General features: G+C 43.1%; 1 protein-coding gene across 1 annotated transcript in view; it reads left to right on the plus strand.

Annotated features, from left to right (window-relative positions):
* KNDC1 (kinase non-catalytic C-lobe domain containing 1) overlaps window positions 1-21,248 on the plus strand; it is a 118,955-nt gene that overhangs the window by 83,999 nt on the left and 13,708 nt on the right. The window contains exons 18-23 of the mRNA XM_065408135.1: window positions 8,865-8,958; window positions 9,070-9,167; window positions 9,473-9,684; window positions 12,297-12,410; window positions 13,100-13,247; window positions 13,517-13,696. Of these exons, the coding sequence (XP_065264207.1) occupies window positions 8,865-8,958; window positions 9,070-9,167; window positions 9,473-9,684; window positions 12,297-12,410; window positions 13,100-13,247; window positions 13,517-13,696 (846 nt within the window). The remainder of the gene's footprint in view (window positions 1-8,864; window positions 8,959-9,069; window positions 9,168-9,472; window positions 9,685-12,296; window positions 12,411-13,099; window positions 13,248-13,516; window positions 13,697-21,248) is intronic.

Below are 21,248 nucleotides of genomic sequence, written 5' to 3' on the forward strand. Positions count from 1 at the left end.
TACTGTCCAGGCTGCCTGTGTATGGCTTCATGAGCCATGGCATTAAGGGGTAGGCTGGGTCCCCAAGGATAACTATAGGCATCTCAACATCCCCAATGGTTATTTTCTGGTCTGGGAAGTAAATCCCTTGATGCAGCCATTTAAACAGATTAGTGTTCCTGAAGACGCGAGCGTCATGAACCCTTCCCGGCCATCCCACGTTGATGTTGGTGAAATGTCCCTTGTGATCCACCAGTGCTTGCAGCACCATTGAAAAGTACCCCTTGCGGTTTATGTACTGGCTGCCCTGGTGCTCCGGTGCCAAGATAGGGATATGGGTTCCATCTATCGCCCCACCACAGTTGGGGAATCCCATTGCAGCAAAGCCATCTACTATGACCTGCACATTTCCCAGAGTCACTACCTTTGGTAGCAGCAGCTCAGTGATTGCTTTGGCTACTTGCATCACAGCAGCCCCCACAGTAGATTTGCTCACTCCAAATTGATTCCCGACTGACCAGTAGCTGTCTGGCGTTGCAAGCTTCCACAGGGCTATCGCCACTCACTTCTCAACTGTGAGGGCTGCTCTCATCTTGGTATTCTGGCGCTTCAGGGTAGGGGAAAGCAAGTCACAAAGTTCCATGAAAGTGCCCTTACACATGCAAAAGTTTCGCAGCCACTGGGAATCGTCCCACACCTGCAACACTATGCGGTCCCACCAGTCTGTGCTTGTTTCCCGGGCCCAGAATCGGCGTTCCACGGCTAAAACCTGCCCCATTAACAACATGATCTCCAAAGCGCCGGGGCCCGCGGTTTGAGAGAATTCTGTGTCCATGTCCTCATCACTCTCGTCGCCACCTCCTCCTCACCTGGTTTTGCAGGTTCTGGTTCAGCATAATAGCACGATAGTGCGCGAGGTGTTTACAATGTTCATGACTGCTGAGCGGGCTCCATGCTTGCCGTGGTATGGCTTCTGCACTGTTCACCCTGGAAAAAAGGCGCGAAACGGTTGTCTGCCGTTGCTTTCCCAGAGGGAGGGGGAGGATGTACCCAGAACCACCCGCGACAATGTTTTTGGCCCCATCAGGCATTGGGATCTCAACCCAGAATTCCAATGGGCGGGGGAGACTGCGGGAACTGTGGGATAGCTATGGGATAGCTACCCACAGTGCAATGCTCCAGAAGTCGACGCTAGCCTCGGTACATGGATGCACACCGCCGAATTAATGTGCTTAGTGTGGCCGCATACACTTGACTTTATACAATCAGTTGCCAAAAATCGAATTCTGTAAATTCGGAGTAATCCCGTAGTGTAGACATAACCTGAGAGCTGGTTTGAGTGGTAGAACCTCAGAATGTGACATCTGAGTGAATAAAGGTGTAGCAGCACCAGAGTGAACGGCACCAGGCAGTGGCACCAAAGTGAACAGTGGCAACCGTGAGTCAGTTGCAGAGGGGACAGCAGAGCTCGATGACTCACTTCCCACCAACACCCCACCATCCCCCCCCCCCCTCCCAGCTGGGTGGTGAACTCACCTCTGAACTTTGGACCTTCGCTGACCAAGTCCAGCAACTATGAGTGGGATGCAGTGGAGGGAAAAGGCAATAGCAAGTTGAAGGAATATTTTTTGGACTTTCACACTGCAAAGTGAGAAACTGAGGCAAAGGACATTGCCCAACATACTCTGGGGTGGGTGTTTGCTTATGGTCACATGCTTTCGAATCATGGTGGTGGTGTTTTCCCAAATAAATGCCATGTTCCTTTTTCCTTTTTATTAAGTTTTCTTCTGTTATACACAGACTCATTGCTTGCAAGTGGGGAAGTATTCTTTGAGGGAGTCAACAAGCATGTGGACAACTATATCCAGTTGATATAGTGTACTTGAACTTTCAAAAAACTTGTGACAAGGTCCCACACCAGTGGATCTTGAGCAAAGTAAGGAATCATGGCATGTGAGGGAAGGTTTCTCATGGATCAGTAACTGGTTAAAGGAAGCAAAGGATAGCAATAAATGATCAGTTTTCACAATGGGGAGAAGCAAATAGCAGGGTCCCCCGTTTCTGTAGTGGGACCTGTGCTATTCAAAATATTTAGAAATGATCTGGGAAAGGTTATGAAGAGTGAGGTGGTAAAATTAGTAGATGATACAAAATTACTCAAGATAGCTAAGTCCAAAGCTGACTGAAGTGCTACAACGGGATCTCACAAAACAGAGTGAATGGGCAACAAAATGGCAGATGAAATTCAGTGTTGATAAATGCAAAGTAATGCACATTAGAAAACATATTCCCAGCTATACTTACAAAATAATGGGGTCTGAATTAGCTGTTACTGCTCGAGAAAGAGATCTTGGAATCATTATAGTTAGTTCTCTGAAAACATCTGCTGAAGGTGCAGCAGCGGTCAAAAAAGTTAACACTGTTATGAACCATTAGGAAAGGGCTAGGTAAGACAAAATATAATACCACTGTATAAATCTGTGGTATGCCCACCCCTTGAATACTGAATGCAGTTTTGGTTGCCCCATCTAAAAAAAGATTCATTAAAATTAGAAAAGGTACAGAGAAGGACAACAAAAATGTGTAGGGGTCTGAAACAGCTTCTGTATGAAGAGAGATTAAAAAGACTGGGACTGTTCAACTTGGAAAAGAGACTGCTAAAGAGGGATATGTTAGAGGTCTATAAAATCATGAATGATGTGGGGAAACTGAATAGGGAAGTGTTATTTACGCCTTCACATACCACAAGAATCAAGGGTTACCCAATGTAATTAATAGGCAGCAGGTTTAAAATAAACATAAGGAAGTACTACTTCACACAATTCACAGTCAACCTCTGGAACTCGTTGCCTGAGGGATCTTGTGAAGGCCAAAAGCATAACTGGGTTCAAAAAAAAAAAAGAATTAGATAAGTTCATGGAGGATAGGTCCATCAATAGAGAGTCCTGTGGCACCTTTAAGACTAACAGATGTATTGGAGCATTTAGTGGGTGAATGCCCACTTCATCCGAAAAAGTGGGCATTCACCCACGAAAGCTTATGTTCCAATACATCTGTTTAGTCTTAAAGGTGCCACAGGACTCTCTCTTGCTTTTTACAGATCCAGACTAACACAGCTACCCCTCTGATACAGGTCCATCAATGGCTATTAGCCAAGATGGTCAGGGACACAACCCCTATGATCTGGGTATCCCTAGCCTCTGACTGCCAGAGGCTGGGACTGGACAACAGGGGCTGTGTCACTTGATAAGTGCCCTGTTCTGTTCATTCTCTTTGAAACTTCTGGGACTGGCCACTGTTGGAAGACTGGGTATAGGGCTAGTTGGAACATTAGTCTATCCCAGTATGGCTGTTCTTAAAAAGGTCTTGATGAAAAATAGGTGTAAATGTGGTTTCTCCATGCACGAACTGAACAGGTTCTTTATCTCGATTTTTACTTATATACTAGACCCGACTGGATAAAATGTTAGTGTCAGCTAAAATAGTGGCAGTGGCATTATCTGTTATTCAGCTGCTTCATTTGAACTGATTGCTATTTATCCCAGTTATTTGTTCAAGATCAGAAGTCTTAAATTATCCTATAGTTTCCAAACATCAGAAGTCATTTTTTCTTTTTCTGACAGTGATTGTGTACTGGTCATCAACTTTCTTTCACTTAGGCACTTGGTTTTTTTTATTTAATCAGGTAATTTTCAAATTCATAAATTAGCTAGATACTTATTTTCCCATTTGTCCATCACTCTGAATCTGATGAATATGTAGTTATAAATCTTCAGCTAAGTGCACAGGGATTTAGTTGTGACTCCTATTAATGCTAATGAGCTAAATCTTTGTACACTTGTCAAAAACATACCTCTTAGTGATAGGATTTTTTGCTCAAACTCAACTTCTAGTAAATCTTTCCCATTAAAAGTGAATCTATTTACCAATCACTTGTTTGATATATTAGCTGTGAACGACGTGTTTGCTGATCCTGCTTGCTCTGCTCACGGGAGTGCTGTCTAATGCTTTCAGTGAACTTGTCCCATTTAAAATGCTTTCTACTTCATATAACTGGGTCACCAATGATTAGCTTTGGACCCAAGTGCAAAAGCCACCACTTTGAAAAACTGTGTCACACTTCATGCTTTAACATCCTTATTTCCTAATGAATGTCTCAGCAGATCTTCTTTTGTGATTCTCTTTGGTTTGCAAGTTTTAAATTTTATGTATCAGATTGTAATTATTGTTTTTCTTTCTGCTATGAATTACTTTTCTCTTGTCTACTAATTGCACTTGTACTGTTCCCATTTTGATCATTAAATGTAAAAATGTGCTCTAACTTTAATATTCTTGTACTTTTCTGTGACTTTGTTTAGCTGTACCACGCTGCTTTTGGGGAGTGTACTCTGTAACGATAGCATATATAACATTTTTGAAGTGTCATGCCACATTTTAAATTTCTTATATGGCCCATAACTGTGATATATGAATAACTTATGGAAAAATCCTGTGGTATTTAATAGGAAATGGTCACTTTTCTATAGGTGTGTTTGAACTCTATTGAACTCTGTTGGTTTAATCCTTATAAAATTCTATAAGACTTTCCCATAAGCATTCTTGACAGACCACTTCTTTTTAGAACAGTCACCTTAATGGGCCAGGCCACCCATTCAGTCTTCTCTCTTGGTCTGTAATTCATCTGGGAATGATGCCTACCTTCTCCTCGGGTATGTGAGGTAGGAGCTACTACTGTTGCCTCATTTGCCTTCATTTTTATGGTGGGTAAGGTTGGAGGTCAGACTTCACCTTGAGGAGGAGGTATTTGGATGCATGCATACACCACGAAATCAAATTCCCTTCACAATCCAAGTAATGGTCAATAGCATATAGCCAGGTTAAGCATCTTTCACACAAATAACATAAAAAAAATTGTAAATAAAAAATGCCACACTCATCATATTCTAATATAATATAATGTAAAAGTTAAGAATCTGAAGAGCTTCTCCTGTCAGTGTAGTTAATCCCCCTCTGTGAGAGGCGGTAGCTATGTCTATGGGAAAAGCCCTTCTGTTGTCAAAGCTCAGTCTACACCAGGATAACTTTGTCACTCAGGGATGGGAATTTTTCACACCCCTGAGTGACATAGTTACACTGTAAACTTGCATCAGTATATCATAGAATATAAGGGTTGGAAGGGACCTCAGGAGGTCATCTAGTCCAACCCCCTGCAGGACCAATCCCCAGACAGATTTTTGTCCCCGATCCCTAAATGGTCCCCTCAAGGATTGAACTCTCAACCCTGGGTAGAGCAGGCCAATGCTCAAACCACTGAGCTATTCCCCCCCCCCTGTAGACCTGGCCTTAGTATGGCAGATACTTTTTGTTAAATTTGCAGAGTGCAAAGCCCAACAAAACCTATATAACTCTTCAGGGATTTCAGTTAACCTGTATGTATTTTAAATAATGGCTAATAAAGCCCTTGATTCTACTACTTTTCCTCTTACTGCTTTGAAGTTCTTCTCAAATACTAGAAGAGGATCATTGCACACAATGAAAGATACTAGGATTGCAAAAGAGTTTATATTTTTTGAAGAAACATGAACATATTTATACTTAGATGTATAAAAATTAAATGACACCTTTTTTTTCCATTTACAAGACAGTTCTAGACAGTATGGAAAATGTATCTATCGTGTTCTTCCTCATCTTATTCTAAAGTGCTTTCTAGTGTTTCATTGTCCCCTGGTAGCATGAAGAATTTCGGATATCCTTGTAGCTATGCCTCGACAATGTAAGTACAGTTTCAGTAGTTTGATCCCTCTAAGTCAAACTAACATTCTCTTCCTGAAGCACATAATGACCTATTAGGAGAGGTCAAGTGGTTAATAGTGCTGTCCTCTGGGGCACCTCTTGGCTTCAAAACCTTTTGCTTCTGATTTTGAATGGCTTAAATTCAAATGCTTCGTCTCAAGAATAGCAGGAATAGTGCACTCGCAACTTAGTGTCACTATCAGAAATCTGAAAAATAGCTTGAAGGGGTCTCTTGCTTCAAGAAGGACTAGTTAGATTAAAGTAAGGACCATATTCTTTTGTCTGTCAGGCACTTTTATTGAATTAAACTATAGTTTGATTTTTTTCACCCAAGAAGAATACAAGTTATTGTATTCTTAGAAATGCTGTATCTTACTCATATATTATTTTTATTCAATATTTAAATTAATTTATGTACTTACCATAGCATTTCCTCTAAATATACCACTTTTGAAATGTAAGGCAGTGTCTCAAAGAAAAACCCACAGTGTCTTAATTATTTTAGGTTAAACAAGTTATAGTATTTCCTATTCCCCTTTTTAAAAGTAATCTCTCTTTCTCTCTCTCATAAAATTGCTACTTTCAGTTGTGCTCTTTCATGTCACTTCTTAGGAGAATTCAAAGCTATCATGTTTTATTAATAATCTGAGATAATCCTACTGGTATAGTAGGTGAATGTGGTGGTCTTCCGGGAGCCCCCTTTAATATCTCTGTTCAGTAGCGTATCAATCTAGGACTCTTAATACCGTACTCATTGCTGTAATTTGGGCCTTATCCAAAGCCCAGTGAATCCCAAGGAAGGATTTCCACTGACTTCGGTAGGGTTTGGATCCAAGCCTTTATTATGGTGAAGTCAGTGAGTGTCTTTCCATTTACTTAACTGAGATTGGATTGGGTATTATCTGAGCAGTTTACAAATTTAAAACAAAAAGCATGCAAATACATGGGTCCCACTTCTTGGTTGGCAAAGCTGAGGTGTGGTGCAGAGCCTGTGGGTGGTGCCACTTTTGCACTTTGCCCAATCCTGCTACCATTTGGCTTAACTTGGAGGAGCCTTACAGATGCTTTATGTCAGCTGGTAATCATCCAAAAAGAGCCATTATACCAGTTAGGGAACAGCTGGAGTACAGCAGTGATTGAGTTATGTTCCCTTCTCTCTGATATGCTCATTACATGGGGCAGGGTGGAAGTCAGAGTGGTGAGTGTCTTAGAGACAGCTACCCTGCCCAGGAAGGAATCACTATGTAGCCAGTTACTCTGGCTTTAAAGATTTGGCCCATGTTCCTAATCACTGGGCACCTTTTGCGTAAAATGTATAGGAGAAAAAGTCATGGTGAAATTAACCACTTCATGCCCATTGAAATGAAGATCATAAATACATGTAGCACAGGGGTGGGCAAACTTTTTGGCCCGAGGGCCACATCTGGGTATGGCAATTGTATTGCGGGCCATGAATGCTCATGAAATTGGGGGTTGGGGTGCGGGAGGGGTGAGGGCTCCGGCTGGGGGTGCGGGCTCTTTTAGGAAGGGGCCAGAAATGAGGAGTTCAGGGTGCAAAGAGGTCTCTAGGCTGGGGCAGGGGGTTGGGGTGTGGGCTCCAGCTGGGGGTGCGGCTCTGGGGTGCAGGAGGGTGCTCTGGGCTGGGACCGAGGGGTTTGGAGGGCGGGACAGGGATCAGGGCTGGGGTAGGGGGTTGGGGCATGGGAGGGGGCCAGGGGTGCAGGCTCCAGGTGGTCCTTACCTCAAGCAGCTTCTGGAAGCAGCGGCATGTCCCACCTCCAGCTCCTACGCAGAGGCACAACCAGGCGGCTCTGCGTGCTGCTCCATCTGCAGGCGCTGCCCCTGCAGCTCCCATTGTCCACGGTTGCCCCCTGGCTGCCCCTCCACGTAGGAGCTGGAAGAGGGACATGCTGCTGCTTCCGGGAGCCACGCAGAGCCACGGCACGCATGGAGCGGGGCAAGCCCCGGACCCCGCTCCCTGGCAGGAGCTCGAGGGCTGGATTAAAACATCTGAAGGGCCGGATGCGGCCCCCCGGGCCATAGTTTGCACACCCCTGATCTAGCATTACAGCATTTGGATAGTTTTGCTCAGGTTGAGCTATATATCTTGTTTCATTGACCTTCACAGAATTGTGGTAGACTATGGGTGTTCACAATATACCAGTGCGTAATAAATTAATTTAAAGGATAGTGTGTTTATTGTTTGTACACAAGGAAGAATGCAACATCACAAATCATTAGGCAAAAAAATGTGTTGAAGTAGAAACCCTGCACACCTCTCTGTAAATACCACTGGGGTGCAGAATCTGACCACTGTAAAATCTTATATACTGATTTTAAGTGAACCACAAATTGAACTTTAGTGTCAGATCAAAAACACATAGGGACTGTTCAGTAATATTACACAAGTCCACTATTTTAAAGAATGTACATGCTGCATGCAGGTTAATAGATGGAATTATATCTTTGTTTTAAAAATATTCTAAACAACTTGAACAAAACTTAGATCTGGCATAAATGGATTCAACTTCCACTGGTTTTTAATGAGCATTGTTTCTACATATTCTAAGGCTGAGTGCAGCCATCTAATTTTTTGTTTGTTTATTATTATTTTATTATTTACTATTTGTATTGCTTTAGGGCCCAAGAGCCCAAGTCAGGGACTAAGACCCCTGTACAAAACAGAGTGCTGTTTAAAACAATAAGACAGATTGTAAGCTTTTGGAGCAGGGACTAAGTATGAGGCAAGAGACAACAAATGGATACAGACAGACCGGATAGTGCAAGTAAACAATGAGACAATAGTAGTCAGCATGATAAGCAGTGGTCTTTGTGGTTTTTGAATATTCGGTTTTAATTTTAGATCAGCCCTCTTTGCACAAAAGTACAAAGAGGCTTGGTGTAACTTTCTCTTCTAGCAAAGATAAGCGTTACTGTTTTTTCTTGGTGAATTTCCTGTTCCTATATGTTGGATGTTCTTGCTTTTGTGTTATGTGAACCAAACTTTTTATTCAATATAATCAAACTGCTTATCAGAACTGCCCAGTAGTATAGTTTAACATTCAAATCAGAATGTTTTCCTTTTTTGATAGGAACTTGAACAAATACTAATGATTGAGACAAAAAATTATAGGAAAACTATAAAATTCTACCAGAAGCTTTTGCAGAAAGAGAGAAGAAACAAAGGTAAAATTACAACTGATATGCTAATAAAGGGATTCGCCTTTAGTCATTTCATATGAGTCTCACAACTGCATCAAAATGTGCTTTTGTGCTAAATGTATTTTACATCTTAAGGTTCTGAGGTTAAAAGTATGTTGCCCAAATTGAGGGGACAGCTACAAGAAATGAAATCCAAGGTGAAATTTCTTGAATTGATGAAGAAGTATCTACAGGCAAGTCAGCTTTGAATTCACTTTATTTTTATTTGTTTGTTATACAGGTGGCTATAATAGTGTAACTGGATGCTCAAGTCAGTATATTAAGTTTTAAAAAATTTTAAACAAAAGTCATAATTTTACAAAGAACTTTTAAGAATGACTGACTGAAATTCAAGTAACTGTTTACTAGTCTTGTTAAAAAGAATGACTTTAAATGTGATTGTGGCTTTAAGTTGAATTGACTTTATTTCCTCCGATTTTTCATTTTCATAATTTTTCAATTATTTCCTTTTACATTGCTTTGACTCGTCTTCACACAGATCATGTATGCAGAGCAGTGGGGAGTGGAATCATGTGCACTACCTACAGTAGTTAACATTACAAGAACTGATGTGTTGGATGTCAGCCCTTTGGATGAGTCGTCATTGCTCATATTCTATAATATGATAAAGCACCAATATAATAATCAAAACAGGTCAAGGATTCTACAAGCTGGGACACCACTTGGGTTAATGGCATATCTATACTCCAGGTATGCTGTATTCTATTAAGTCCCTAATTTACAGGGCAGAAAAAACATAATTCAATTTAAAAATACAGGATTCATACAAATCTAGCTTCCATAAATAATGCTTGTCAGCATTATATAACTACTCCTTTGCTTGTATTAACTTAATGGTATGCAGAAATAGTATTTAATTGCCGTCATCAGCATCCAAATGGCAAAAAAGGAAGCCAGGTAATAATGGGCCTGGTTGAAGGCCTGAGACCTGATCAACCCCCCCCCCACACACACACACCATATTAAACCAGCCATGGGTGATTAGATGGGGGCAACATGATTCCTTCCCTCACACTTCTCCCTGGCACTCTGCCCAGGTTCTTGAACTAGGCACTAGATTTGGGTCTGAGGCCTAGTATGCACCTAACAATTAGATCAACCAAGCTACATGACTCAGGGCTGTGAAAAATTTTGCACCCTGTATGCCGTAGTTAAGTTGATCCAACCCCCACTGTAGATGCAGCTAGATTGAATAGCTACTACATCTTGCAGAGGCGGATTAATTACATTGACGGAAATACCCCCTCCACTGGTGTAAGAAGCATCTATACTACAGCAGGGTAACTGTGCCACTTTCACCGCTGTAGTGTTTGAACGGATGGACTGTCGTGATCAGAGCCAATGAGGGGGGGCGGGGGTGGAAGCCGGTACAAATTACCAGGGCCCAGTGGTCCGGAAGGGGGCCCGGGGCTGGGCTTCACACCCCCCCCCCCCTCGTCAGCCCTGTTTAGCCAGTCCGCCCTTGCTGGGGGGCCCGAAAAAAATTTTTCACCGGGGCCCGAACCCGCTCTCGGCGGCCCTGGTCATGATGGTATGTAAACTCATGTCTTGGCCCCTGAAAACTATCAGAGGCTCATAATCTAGCGGATATGGCACTGGATTGGGACTTGAGAAACTTGGGTTTCATTCCCAGTTCTGCCAATGACTTGTTTAGGACTCCTTTTCCCCATCTGTAAAATGAGGATAATAATGCATATCTCCTTTTGTGAAGTGCTTTTGCGATTTATCAGTGACAGTGCCTACTTTTTATGTAGCATTTATCACCATCTTCCTCTCCAGCACTGGATGAATATCAGTATACTTGGGCATTTCATCAGCTTCTCTCACAGAGTTTACTCCTGGGGGAATTCTGCACCACTGCGGAATGCAGAATTTTGCAGACTTCCCTGTTTCCCCCCCAGAATTTCTGGCCTTTACTACGGGCCGCTGGATTCTGCAGAGCCCAGCTCACAGTCACTGCCTGGACTGGAGGCTGCATGCTTTTTGATCCTCATTCTCCCAGGGAAGGGAGAGGGCCTGGGAGACCCAGCCAGCTCTGGCAAAGGATGAAGAAGGACGGAGCCTCACCACACCATGTCCCCCAGTGGGATAGTAAAGACGTTGTGGGGAGTAAAGGCTCTGGGGGTGCTGGTGTTTGGACTGGGGGCTGCCCTGTGGCTGGGCTCTGTGGGGAGAGGGGTCTGGTGTCTGGGCTCGGGGCTGCCCTGTGGCTGGGCTCTGGGGGGTTGGGGGAGGAGCTGGTGTCTGGGATGGGGGCTGCTCCATGGCTGGGCTCTGGGGGGATGGGAGTGCAGGTGTCTGGGCTCTGGGGGCCTCACACAGCCCCCTCCAATATCCCCCCCCAACTGGAACTGGGTTGTTGTAGATGTTTCTTTGAGGCATCTTTTTTGCTGTTGTCTGTATTGTTGCTGGGTATTTTGAAATAAATTTCCAAAATAATTGAAATTGGAGTAATTATATTGCATTGTATTGACAAATAAAATATGCAGAATTTTGCATAATTTTAAAATATTCTGCACAGAATTTTTAATTTTTTGGTGCAGAATTCCACCAGGAGTAAGAGTTTTAGCTGATTTCAGCAGCATTGTCCAGCATATTGTTTCTAGTGTTTTCTTCTAGCCATGGTACACATAATATTTTAACAATAAAGGAGCTAAAGTTTTTAATAAAGAAACATGAAGTTCAGGAATTGAAGTTACTGGTTCTTAAGAAATAAGAATATTTCAGTTGTAACTAGATCAGGCTGGAAACTTTCCAGAAGAACAGTTCCATCACAAACTGTTGTTTTGACAGAGGTGAAATGTTCCACAGGAAATTAAAATGTTGATGAGCCCCATGCAGAATTCCAGTGGAAACCAGTCTGGTTTCTTGCCAGCTCCCCTGCCTGCCTCTTTATCATCTGACTGCACCAGACAGAAAATATCAGTACTTTGAACAAGAAAATAAGATCCTTCAAGCAGTACAAATTAGAGTAGCAGCTTTTTAAATCATTCTAAAACCACCGAATATATCGTATAAAAATTAAATTAAAAAATAGGAATGTGGAAATTGAGATGGTTAATTTGGAAACTTTTTAATTTTGAAAAGTCAAATAATTAGTTTAATGTTTGGAATAAAAAAATTTGGAATTTCCCATGGATGGGAATTCTAAAGTGGAACTTTTTTTTTTAACTTCAGAATTTTCCATGGAATGGGAATTCAGACTTTCAATCTGCTCTAGTTGTAACTTTTTTGTTGCTATGCTTTAATACAAGAAAAACTCTATCATTGCTTATCTAAAGTTTTTTTCTTGTATCCCACAGAAATGCATTTTTAGAAGGTTATGTACAGCAGTTCCTCTACACATTTCGTTATTTCTGCACACAAGAAGAATTGTTGAAGTTTCTTCTTGATAGAATCAGCAGCACTTTATCCAGGTACAGTAAGTTTCTGTGAACAAAACTGTCAAAGTGCTAGAGACTTTTCTCCCCAATGTGAAAGAAGTATTTCTAAAAAGAAGCACCTAATTGAGTTGAATTTTGTTTCTTTTTTTTAAAAAAAGATTTTCTTGTGAATAAAGGAATGTCTGCACTGCAAGCGTTGCAGAGGCACAGACACTTTCTACATTGACAGAAGGGGTTTTTCCATCACAATAGTAAATCCATCCCTTCCAGGGATGGTAGCTAGGTCAATGGAAAAAATCTTCCATCAACCAAGCTGTATCTGCAGTGGCGCTTAGTTCAACCTAACTACATTGCACAGGGCACAACATTTTTCACAGCTTTGAGTGATGTAGGTGTAGACCAGGCATAAGAATGGAACACCGTGAAAATAGAGTAAGTTCTGTACTGGACAATATGTTTTCTTCCTACTTCCACTCTGAACTACTATTGAGTTCAGTGGGCGTTTTACCTCAGTAAGTAGCTGGGTATTGGGACATTTTTATAAATGAAACTTTTGTTCCTCTAGAGGTGTAGATGCCAGAGAAAGGGAGACTTGGGAGGTTTTTTTGTTTGTTTAAGTAATACAACTGGCAGAAAATTCTTGCACTTCTCTCTCAACCTCTTTTTAAGATTAGACTAAAATGACAGTTTCAGTGCACTCACTGCCTTTCTCATATTACCAGTGCAAATGGGGATCCCACCTCTCTGCTTATCAAAATATACAACCGGAGTTTCTACATTCTGCAGGCTTGGATTGAAGACTGTTATATTGTAGACTTTGCAATAAAAACTGATCTTTTGTGCATGCTACAAGACTTTATTTCTTCCAAGGTAACTTGTTATAACTTGTTATTTTGGTGAAAGCTTTAAGTAAAATGTCAATTAAATCAAATGTAGTTATGGTATATAAGCAAACGCTATTATTAGGACCCTTATCTTTCTGAGTAAAATTAGTGTGAAAAAATTATGCCTAGTGACACTTTTTTGTTATATGGCTGTAATAAAATACGTGAATTTTCTTATAAATGCTCTTTCATCAAAAGATTAGTAATGAAGTAAAAATAAATAGAATTGCCTACTAAAACCTACTTTCCATTTAGATTGCTCCATTAAATGGCTATGGTGAACATTTGCTGGCAGTGCTTGAAAATGCTACTGGCGGGAAACGTGACAGTGCTTTCCAGTGCTATAACTGGGATGAGTGGAAGGAGGAAGAAGAGGATGATACAAAATCTTTACACTCATTGTGCAAAAAGCTCTCTGAAGATCTCTCCCAAAAGGCATGTAGTTTCTTTAGCTTACTTTATATAGGGAGCTCTCTTGTATATTACTCTTGCAAAAATAAAGGAATATTGAATTTAACATTTTAGGCCCCAATTCAGCAAACCTCTTATATATGTGCTTAAGTCCCATTGCCTTAAGGTTTAGCATGTGCTTAAGTGATTTGCTGATTCAGTAATGATTTGCTATAGTCATACTAATTTTAGAGGCTGTAAAATGTTTACTTCTGTTCCATTTTGTGACTCATAATTGCTGAAAGAATATTTTTCCCTAAGAAATTTGCTACTATTGTAAATAACTTATTGTGACGCTCAGTACCTCGGGGGAACACCATGCACCCCCATGTTCATCCTTATAATATGATTGTGTGGTATCCAGTGCAAAGTTTGTCATGTTGGATGTCTTAAGAAGGCTCATGATGCACTGAACATTGTTGTTATAGTAATGTTATAGGTTGTAATTTCATGTATATAGTTATGAGGCTGAAAATGTGTCCTCATGGCTTAAAACAAGCCCAGGCAAGACTCTCCAGGAGCAGAGAGGGGCAGTTCACATCTCATCAGGGCATGTATGGGACAAACCCAGCCCAGCCTCACGGGAACAAAGGACACTGGCCTAGGCAGCAACAAAGGATCTATTGGATTCTCAAGTGAGTCACCCCCCTTCCCTTGGTCAGTTTGGGACTATGATGCGGTAATGCTCACCTGACTCTGAAGGAGTGGGGCGGCAAAGCCAAGAGGGAAGAAAGAACACGATAAAGGGAGAGACCTTTGCCATGCTCTCTCTCTTCCACATCCATATACAGACATCACCACCAAGCGATTGAAGCGCCGATCAAAGGGGAGAGCCTGGCTGAAGGGCAGCCAGCCAGCCTGTGGTGAGAAGCATCTAAGTTTGTAAGGGCACTGAAAGTGTTAAGATCAGCTTAGAATGTATTTTGCTTTTATTTCATTTCACCAAATCTGACTTGTTGTGCTTTGACTTATAATCACTTACAATCTGTCTTTTGTAGTTAATACATTTGTTTGTTTATTCTACCTGAAGCAGATTTGATTTGAAGCATGTCAGAGACTCCCCTTGGGATAACAAGCCTGGTACATATCAATTTCTTTGTTAAATTGATGAACTCATATAAGCTTCCAGCGTCCAGCAGGCATAACTGAACACTGCAAGATGGAGGTTCCTAGGGTTGTGTCTGGGACTGAAGATATCGGCTAGTGTAATTCAGTTGCACAATCCAAGCAGCAGCTTGCCAACAGTGCTCACTCATGTAACTGGGAGCAGCTTACATGCTAGAGGCTGTGTGTGTTGGGGTTCTCACAGCAGAGCAGGGTAAGGCTGGCTCCCAGAGTCGAGGATTGGCGTGACCTAGCAGATCACTGGTCCAGATAACACCAGGGGAACAGCACAGTGGCGCAGCGAGCAGGGTGTGTGTACGGCTTGTTACTCCAAGTGGAGTTCACTCTTTAAGCACTGATATTTGTGATTTTAAGTGAGTCTTAAGTGCAGTGGCTAAGAACAGTCAGGAGGAGGTCAAAGTTTTGTTATTTTCTGTTTTGTTTATTTCGGGTGAGGGAAATAAGCACAAGAAAGCAGAAAAATGACTACCAGTGAGACAGCTACAAAACTAGAGCTGGCCAGACTAGAAGCGGCAGAGAAGGCAAAGGACCGCAAGTTTCAAATATGTTAGGCAGAAATGAAGCTCAAAGAAGAGGAGGCTGCACACAGAAGGGCTATGGAAGAAAAAGCAAGAGAAAGAGAGTGGGAAGAAAGAGAGCAGGAAGAAAGAGAGAGAAAACACCAGCTGGACCTGCTAGAGAAGCAGAACCAGAGGCCCCCAACTCCAACGACTCCCATCACTCCAAAAATCCACAAGTGGGAACACTTATGTCCTGCATACAGTGAGGAGGGTGATATTGCTGAATATCTGACTACTTTTGAAAGGCTGTGTGTAATACATGAAATCCCTGATGATAACAGAGTTCCTATCCCGATTGTGAAATTAACTGGTAAAGCTCAAAATGTATTTAATGGAATGCCTATTGAAGGTGCTGTAAACTATTGTAAATTTAAAAATTACTGTTTTGCAAAGTTTTCAGAGTACCCCCGAAACATATAGAATTAAATTTAGGAATCTTAAAAGAGATATTGGGATGAGTAATGGGGAATATGTAAACAAAATGAAAGATTTGTTGGGAAAATGGGTGAGGGGTAAAGAGGTGGCAAGTTTTGAAGGAATGCTTGATCTTGTTGCTCAAGAGCATTTCTTGAGCATATGTAAGGCTGATGTAAAGCAGTGTCTATGGGACAAAGATGTAAAGACTGTAGATGAGATGGCTTTTTTGGCTGCTGCCTTTGAACAGACTCAGGCATCTATTGAGGGCAGGCCACAGAAAGAGGGGTTTAAAATTGGTGGGAAGATCCCATTTTATCCCTAGCAAGAGGGTGGGAGGCTGGGTACTCACCTCCCCAAAACCATTCCTCTAGCCCTCATCCCAAATCTCCTGTAAAAGCAGAAGAGCCCAAAAGGTGCCATCAGTGTAATTCCTGAGGAATAAATGCCCTGTGCTAGGAGGAAGCAGGCAACCAATAGCTCATGTTAGTTCTGCTGTCCTCAACACAGAAACCTCCCAAGCAATTGAAACCTATCATATTGGTTTTGTGAGATTAACCTCTGCAGAACCAGATATGAAGCATGTTATGGTTATCCAAATTCATGGCAGGGAATGCTTGGGGCAGAGGGATACAGGGGCCCAGATCTCTCTGGTTAAGCAGAGTGTGATCCCGAAGGCCAGTATGTTACCTGGTCAAATGGCAGAGATTGTGGGGGTCTGCAGATTCCTCGTACCACTAACTAAAATCCATGTGGTTTGGGAAGGTTTGGAAAGTGTTTTGACTGTGGGGGTAATGGAACACCTCCTAGTCGACCTGCTCCTTGATAATGATTTTTTTTTTTTAATAGCTCAAGTTAAAGTATTTGCCTGCAGCAGGAGGGAGTTTTATGCTGGGACCCCCCGAGGGAAAGGATAAGATCTCAGGAACTGCTGAGAGAATGGGAGAGAATCTCCTTGATTCTTCTGCAGCCTGGGGAAGCCACATGCTTCCAGGTGGGAGGTTGGTTCATAGAATATCAGGGTTGGAAGGGACCTCAGGAGGTCATCTAGTCCAACCCCCTGCTCAAAGCAGGACCAAATCCCAACTAAATCATCCCAGCCAGGGCTTTATCAAGCCTGACCTTAAAAACCTCTAAGGAAGGAGATTCCACCACCTCCCTAGGTAACCCATTCCAGTGCTTCACCACCCTCCTAGTGAAAAAGTTTTTCCTAATATCCGACCTAAACCTCCCCCACTGCAACTTGAGACCATTACTCCTTGTTCTGTCATCAGGTATCACTGAGAACAGTCTAGATCCATCCTCTTTGGAACCCCCTTTCAGGTAGTTGAAGCAACTATCAAATCCCCCCTCATTCTTCTGTTCTGCAGACTAAATTCCAGTTCCCTCAGCCTCTCCTCATAAGTCGTGCTCCAGCCCCCTAATCATTTTTGTTGCCCTCTGCTGGACTCTTTCCAATTTTTCCACATCCTTCTTGTAGTGTGGGGCCCAAAACTGGACACAGTACTCCAGATGAGGCCTCACAAATGTTGAATAGAGGGGAATGATCACGTCCCTCAATCTGCTGGCAATGCCCCTACTTATACAGCCCAAAATGCCGTTAGCCTTCTTGGCAACAAGGGCACACTGTTGACTCCTATCCAGCTTCTCGTCCACTGTAACCCCTAGGTCCTTTTCTGCAGAACTGCTTCCTAGCCATTCGGTCCCTAGTCTGTAACAGTGAATGGGATTCTTCCATCCTAAGTGCAGGACTCTGCACTTGTCCTTGTTGAACCTCATCAGGTTTCTTTTGGCCCAATCCTCTAATTTGTCTAGGTCCCTCTGTATCCTATCCCTACCCTCCAGCGTATCTACCACTCCTCCCAGTTTAGTGTCATCTGCAAACTTGCTGAGAGTGCAGTCCACGCCATCCTCCAGATCATTAATGAAGATATTGAACAAAACCGGCCCCAGGACTGACCCTTGGAGCACTCCGCTTGAAACCGGCTGCCAACTAGACATGGAGCCATTGATCACTACCCGTTGAGCCTGACAATCTAGCCAGCTTTCTATGCACCTTATAGTCCATTCATCCAGCCCATACTTCTTTAACTTGCTGGCAAGAATACTGTGGGAGACCGTATCAAAAGCTTTGCTAAAGTCAAGGAATAACACATCCACTGCTTTCCTCTCATCCACAGACCCAGCTGAGCATTGCAGCTGGTGGCAACACCATATCAGGAAAAGATGGGGGTGTAACGCCTGCCAGGGAGAGAACTGTCCAGGTTGTTAGCTGCCAGCAGGTTGCAGCTGAACCAGAGACAAACCTGGCTCTAGGGAGCATAGAGAAATGTGTCCGAGAGGAGAGCCCTGAGAAGGGGCAGCGAATCTCAGAAACCACTGAGGTGGGTGAGGATTCCTGTGACTGTAACACAGGGAAGCAGTGTGCTTCCAAGTATGGGAGGGTCTGAGACTAGCTCCTTTCCAGAAGAAGGCAACATGCCCTCAGGCACAGGGGCAGTAGAGGTGTTGTCAGTGATTAAGAAAACTGTCCCAGTTGTTAGCTGGCAGAGTTTTGCAGGTGAACAAGGGTCAGAACCCTTCCTAGGGAGCACAGAGAAATGTGTCTTAGGAGGGGGCCCAGAGGAGGAAACTGGGGAAGGAATAGCGGGACTACAGGAGTGTCTCCTCGCTAGTCACTTGGGGCAGGATGCCCAGGACACTAGGAAGATGGCTGGGTCAGCATCTGTGCACCCAGGCACTCAGCCTGTGACCTAGGTTTTGAGAAGGAACTGTGTAACTGACGACCTGGAGGGGAGCAGTCACACAGCTGACTTCTCAGGGACAGAGAAAGGGGTGGCGGAGGGTACCCCAATCCAGGTCCCAGTTTTTCAGGGTGCTATTTCTGATAGTTACTTTCCAAAAACTTCTCTCTCTTTACATCAAGATGCAGCTCCAATGCCTGTGACAGCAGAGGCGTTAAGACCAGGAAATTGCCAGGTTGGTAGTTTGTGAGAACACAAATGACCCAACTGACAGAGAGGCGGGTATTTTCCCCCAGGCTGGTGAGAGACAGAGAGCAGTTATGGGAAAGCTGCTGGGAAAAGGTGAATCTGATGGAAGGGTAAGCACACCTAGCCCACAGAGCACAGATCACAGCCCTCTAGGGGGCAGGGAAGGACTCAGTGCTGGGAGGGGGAAACACAGGGTAACCCCAAAAGGGGAGCTGGATTTTCTGCATATGTACAGTCCTGGGGTTGGGAGACCGCTCCCCAAAGGGTCAGCCAGTGTGCAGGATTCTCCTGAACACCTATCTTGCCAGACCCTGAGGCACCAAAATTCCAGAAACATGATTAAATTAAGAGCCCACATGGAGGGGAACACCGGAGGGAAAGAAAAGCCAGTGACTGATTACATGAGAGAGAGTCAAAGGACACCATGGGTAGTGAACAAGCTAACCTCAAACTACACTATCTGAACAGAGGGTGTGGTATCATAAAGATATTTGTAAACATCCATCTGTGATAAAAATGTTGGTATTAATGTTAAGTTTTGGGATAAGAATTTTGTTACTGATGTTAAAGCTTATGGTAACGCTAGTTCTCAGTTAATACCTGTAAACAGATTTAAAGTTTATCACAGCAGAGAAACCATAACAAACCTGGTTTGTTGTGTGTGAATGGGGAAAGTGATGCACGCTGCCTCATGGCCTTGATGGCTGGATGCCAAGAGAACTATAACACAAACTGCCTTCAGTGGCTAACCCTCTTGCAGTAAACTAAGGCGGGAGTTGTGACGCTCTGTACCTCGGGGGAACACCATGCACCCCCATGTTCATCCTTATAATATGATTGTGTGGTATCCAATGCAAAGTTTGTCATGTTGGGTGTCTTCGGAACGCTCATGATGCACTGAGCATTGTTGTTATAGTAATGTTATAGGTTGTAATTTCATGTATATAGTTATGAGGCTGAAAATGTGTTCTCATGGCTTAAAACAAGCCCAGGCAAAACTCTCCAGGAGCAGAGAGGGGCATGTATGGGACAAACCCAGCCCAGCCTCACAGGAACAAAGGACACTGGCCTAGGCAGCAACAAAGGATCTGTTGGACTCTCGAGTCAGTCATCCCCTTCCCTTGGTCAGTTTGGGACTATGATGAGGTAATGCTCACCTGACTCTGAAGGGGTGGGGTGGCAAAGCCAAGAGGGAAGAAAGAACACGATAAAGGTTTATTCTACCTAGGGTGACCAGACAGCAAGTGTGAAAAATCGGGACAGGGGGTGGGGGGTAATAGGAGCCTATATAAGAAAAAGACCCAAAAATCGGGACTGTCCCTATAAAATCGGGACATCTGGTCACCCTAATTCTACCTGAAGCAGTGCATTTGGTTTGAAGCATGTCAGAGATTCCCCTTGGGATAATAAGCCTGGTACATATCAATTTCTTTGTTAAATTGACGAACTCATATAAGCTTGCAGCATCCAGCGGGCATAACTGGACACTGCAAAATGGAGGTTCCTAGGGTTGTGTCTGGGACTGGACATATCAGCTAGTGTCATTCGGTTGCACAATCCAAACAGTGGCTGGCCGAAAGTGCTCACTCACGTAACTGGGAGCAGCTTACATGCTAGAGGCTGTGTGTGAACAGCCTCCGGGAGTGGGGGTTCTCACAGCAGAGCAGGGTAAGGCTGGCTCCCAGAATCGAGAATTGGAGTGACCTAGCAGATCACCGGTCCAGATAACACCAAAGGAACGTCACACCTGTATAAAAAATGTTTAAAATGAACAGGAGAAAAAGTGCTTTTTGCCTACGGAATTTCAAAACTTTACTGCACCTTCCTCTTACACTACTGACTCTCATTAATCAGAATTAGAAGACATCAGCTGGTACAAAGTAACTTCAGAGTCCCGAGAATCCAATAGACTTTGCTTGTAAAAAAGCATCTTCACAAGAAAGAGTCCAAAGTGCTTCACATTTCAAATATGCTAGTTGAATAGCGGGATCCCTGTCCCAATGAGCTTACAGAATGTTACTGCCTTTATACAAAAATCCTATAGAATTTAATAGGGGTTAAATCAACAGAGCTCTATGGAAATGACTCTGGATAGTTTATAGCAAAGATGGGGCATGAAGAAGAGAGGGAGGGAGACTTGGATAAAGTAGCAGGAAAATAAGTGGATTTTTTTGATGTACTCGGAGGAGGAAAAGAAATGGAAATGTACAAGGCTACAGACCAGGCAGTTATAGTAATCAAGTCATTAGTAACTAGAGGCTGAACTAATAACACAGCAATGAAGTTCATGAAGAAGGGACAATAACTCAAGATACCGAAGGGGGGAAAAGGCAAAAGTATGCATGACACACGCACGCACGCAAGCAGGAGTCTAGGATGAGGGCCAGGATGGGAACTCTGGAACAAGAAAGATAGTGTTGACAGTGACATGGTGAAGGTTTAACT

The sequence above is a fragment of the Emys orbicularis genome, chromosome 7 (genome assembly GCF_028017835.1).
Source record: "Emys orbicularis isolate rEmyOrb1 chromosome 7, rEmyOrb1.hap1, whole genome shotgun sequence".
Lineage (NCBI taxonomy): Eukaryota > Metazoa > Chordata > Testudines > Emydidae > Emys > Emys orbicularis.